This window comes from Oncorhynchus keta, chromosome 24 (genome assembly GCF_023373465.1).
Source record: "Oncorhynchus keta strain PuntledgeMale-10-30-2019 chromosome 24, Oket_V2, whole genome shotgun sequence".
Lineage (NCBI taxonomy): Eukaryota > Metazoa > Chordata > Actinopteri > Salmoniformes > Salmonidae > Oncorhynchus > Oncorhynchus keta.
The window spans coordinates 19,575,844-19,579,711 of record NC_068444.1 but is presented as its reverse complement, the minus strand read 5'-3'; the positions used below and the strand labels follow the sequence as shown (position 1 = coordinate 19,579,711).

At 45.2% G+C, this 3,868-nt stretch overlaps 1 protein-coding gene across 1 annotated transcript; it reads left to right on the top strand.

Annotated features, from left to right (window-relative positions):
- Positions 1-396: 396 nt before the first annotated feature.
- Positions 397-1,275, top strand: LOC127911467 (uncharacterized). The gene has a single exon (XM_052478421.1). It carries the CDS (start codon positions 397-399, stop codon positions 1,273-1,275), a length of 879 nt encoding a protein of 292 aa, XP_052334381.1.
- The last annotated feature ends 2,593 nt before the right edge of the window (positions 1,276-3,868 follow it).

Below are 3,868 nucleotides of genomic sequence, written 5' to 3'. Positions count from 1 at the left end.
AGGGGAATCAGATGAGATTTCTGCTGGAGTAATCGGTTCCTGAGGGGTAGTGATGTCACTCTTGGTCATTTGTTGCATCCCAAATGGCACCTTATTCCCTACATAGTGCACTTATTTTGTGCACTTCTTTTGACCAGAGCACTATGGGCCCTGGTCAAAAGTAGTGCAGTTAATAGGGAAAGCGGTGCCATTTGGAACTAATCCATTGACTCACTAAGACCATCTGGAGGCTGAGTGATTAGTGCCTAGTAACCTCAGCAATCCTTCCCATTAGGATCTGTCCAGTTTGGCCTAGTAGGACCTCATGGGACATGTTTAAGTCATATGATGAGCTGAGTGCCAGCTGAGACATGTAGGCTGTCAGCAATAACTTACCCACAGGAAGTCAAGTGGGTAATGTCTTTAGAAAAAGACAGTGCTCTTAACACCCTCACTCCCTTCAAGGCAGTCACCACCCACAGCCCCTTCCTTCAAGGCAGTCACCACCCACATCCCCTTCATTCAAGGCAGTCACCACCCACATCCCCTTCATTCAGGGCAGTCACCACCCACAGCCCCTTCATTCAAGGCATCCACCACCCACAGCCCCTTCCGTCAAGGCAGTCACGCACCCACAGCCCCCTCATTCAAGGCAGTCACCACCCACAGCCCCTTCCTCCAAGGCAGTCACCACCCACATCCCCTTCCTTCAAGGTAGTCACCACCCACATCCCCTTCCTTCAAGGCAGTCACCACCCACAACCCCTTCCTCCAATGCAGTCACCACCCACAGCCCCGTCCTTCAAGGCAGTCACCACCCACAGCCCCTTCCTTCATGTCAGCCACAACCCACATCCTCTTCCTTCAAGGCAGTCACCACCCACATCCCCTTCCTTCAAGGCATGCACCACCCACAATCCCTTCCTTCAAGGCAGTCACCACCCACACCCCCTGCTTAGGACAGTCACCACCCACAGCCCCTTCCTTCAAGGCAGTCACCACCCACAGCCCCGTCGTTCAAGGCAGTCACCACCCACATCCCCTTCCTTCAAGGCAGTCACCACCTACATCCCCTTCCTTAAAGACAGCCACCACCCACGATCCCTTCCTTCAAGGCAGTCACCACCCACAACCGCTTCCTTAAAGACAGCCACCACCCTCACCCCCTGCTTAAGACAGTCACCACCCACAACCCCTTCCTTCAAGACAGTCACCAACCTCACCCCCGTCCTTTTTAAGACAGTCCCCAACCTCACCCCCTTTTTAAGACAGTCACCAACCTCACCCCCTTTTTAAGACAATCCCCAACCTCACCCCCTTTTTAAGACAATCCCCAACCTCACCCCCTTTTTAAGACAGTCCCCACACTCATCCCCTTCTCAAGACATTGACAACCATCCCCACCTTCTCAAGACAGTCACCAAGAAACAAGTGTAAGTTTAAGATGGTTGGAATGTTGTTGATAACCAAAACAGATGGCATAAAACAAGAACAATGTTAAAATGCATTTCCAAAGACTAGGAGATCAGACTGTATAATGTATAATAGGACAATCAGTACAAATGCCTTCAACAAACACAAACATAATCTCTAATTATATCTATTTTACAGAGGAATCTCAAAACTTTCTGAACTTTGAATCTGATTATAATTCTAAGTTAAGTAAACGAATTGTTGACTTCGACAGTGTGCACAAATTGAGAAAATTAGCTGTGTTAGCTACACGTAAACTCTGCAGCAAATATTACAGCTTCAACTTTCTGATGTCAGTTACTGATGTGAACCTACTAGCCAGCTGCAACTAAAACCTGTGTTATTAACCTCAGACCATCACTGTAGTTGCAAAGTAAATTTGTTCGGTGAAACTCCTGTCTTATCAGATCATATGTGTGATTTTGATGGTTTAGTTATGAATTTTCAGACACCTAAAATGCCTACAGAGGGTAATTAAAGCAACAAATTGGTTGGAACGGCCTGCAGTCCATTCCACAGTCAGAATAAATACACCATCATCCTCCTGTCTGGCCCAGCAATTACATCTCAAATGTCAGCCTTATAAAACATGGGAATATGTAAATAAACACCGCTATCTGGACGAACTGGGGCCCTTCTTAGGTGAGAATGTTATATGTTACAGCTATCAGTGAAGCCAGAGACACGCGTTCAGCCAATGTGATATGTGGTGGCACTCAATATAACAGATAACCACAAGAGGAAAATAATATCATGCACATACACTATCATGTCTTCTCTGGAAAACATCCCGTTGCTTGAACATGGGAAGTTAATCGTTGCTACATTATCCAAGAGTGACCCAGCAAGTCTACCCTCTCTCTCTGCTGCTCAGACCATGAGGGAGCCTCTCCTCGCTATCTTCCAAGTGTCAAGTTCTGGTCCATTTCACCCTGCCATTATTCTATGTCCCGTGTACTGTACCAGTCAAAAGTTTTGACACACCTACTCATTCAAGGGTTTTTCTTTATTTTTACTATTTTCTACATTGTAGAATAATAGTGAAGACATCAAAACTATAAAATAACACAAATGGAATCATGTAGTAACCAACAAAGTGTAAAACAAATCAAAATATATGTCATGTTTGAGATTCTTCAAAGTAGCACCCCTTTTCCACATCGACTGGACAGCAGTGGAGAAGGTGGAGAGTTATAGGTTCCTTGGCATACACAACACGGACAAACTGAAATGGTCCACCCACACAGACAGTGCGGTGAAGAAGGTGCAACAGTCGGCTGAAGTAGGCTGAAGAAATTTGGCTTGTCACCAAAAACCCTCACAAACGAGCGCATCCTGTCGGGTTGCATCACTGCCTGATAAGGTAACTGCACCGCCCACAACCGCAAGGCTCTCCAGAGGGTGGTGGGGTCTACAAACTACCTGCCCTCCAGGAAACTACAGCACCCGATGTCACAGGAAGGCCAAAAAGATATTCAAGGACAAAAACCACCCGAGCCACTGCCTGTTCACCCCACTACCATCCAGAAGGTGAGGTCAGTACAGGTGCATCAAAGCTGGCACCAAGAGACTGAAAAACAGCTTCTATCTCAAGGCCATCAGACTGTTAATTAGGGATAGGGTCTAGTTTTCTGAATTTCCGCCTGACTGACGTGCCCAAAGTAAACTGCCTGTTATTCAGGCCCAGAAACCAGGATATGCATATAATTGGTAGCATTGGATAGAAAACACTTTGAACTTTCTAAAACTGTTACAATAATGTCTGAGACTATAACAGAATTGATATGGCAGGCGGAAATCAGAAGAAAAACCCACCCTGATTTTTTTTTTAGGTCTCAGGCTCTTATAATGCAAACCTGTTGTTCCTATGTAATTCCGTCTCCCGGGTTGCAATTCCTTTGGCTTCCACTAGATGTCAACAGTCTTTGTTCAAGGTTTCAGGCTTGTTTTTTGAAAAACATGCAAGAATTTGGAGTTTTGGTTAGGAGAGCACCGGAACAACACCAGTCTTTCGGCGCGTGCGCTTACTAATTTTGCTTTCCTATTGAACATACTACTTTCCGTATGAAATTTTGTAGATTATTTACATTTTAGAGTACCTGAGAATGATATAGAAACGTTGTTTGACTTGTTTGGATGAAGTTTAGCGGTAGCTCTTTGAACTCCTTTGTCTGCATGTTGAACGAGTGGATTACTGAAATCGATGGGCGCCAACTAAACAGACTTTTGGGGATATAAAGAAGGATTTAATCTAACAAAACTACACTACATGTTGTAGCTGGGAACCTTGGGATTGCAAACAGAGGATGATTTTAGTACTTCCTGTGGGTAAGTGATTTATTTAATCGCTATTTGTGATTTTATGAAGCCTGTGCTGGTTGAAACATATGTTGATGTGGGGTGCCGTCCTCAGACA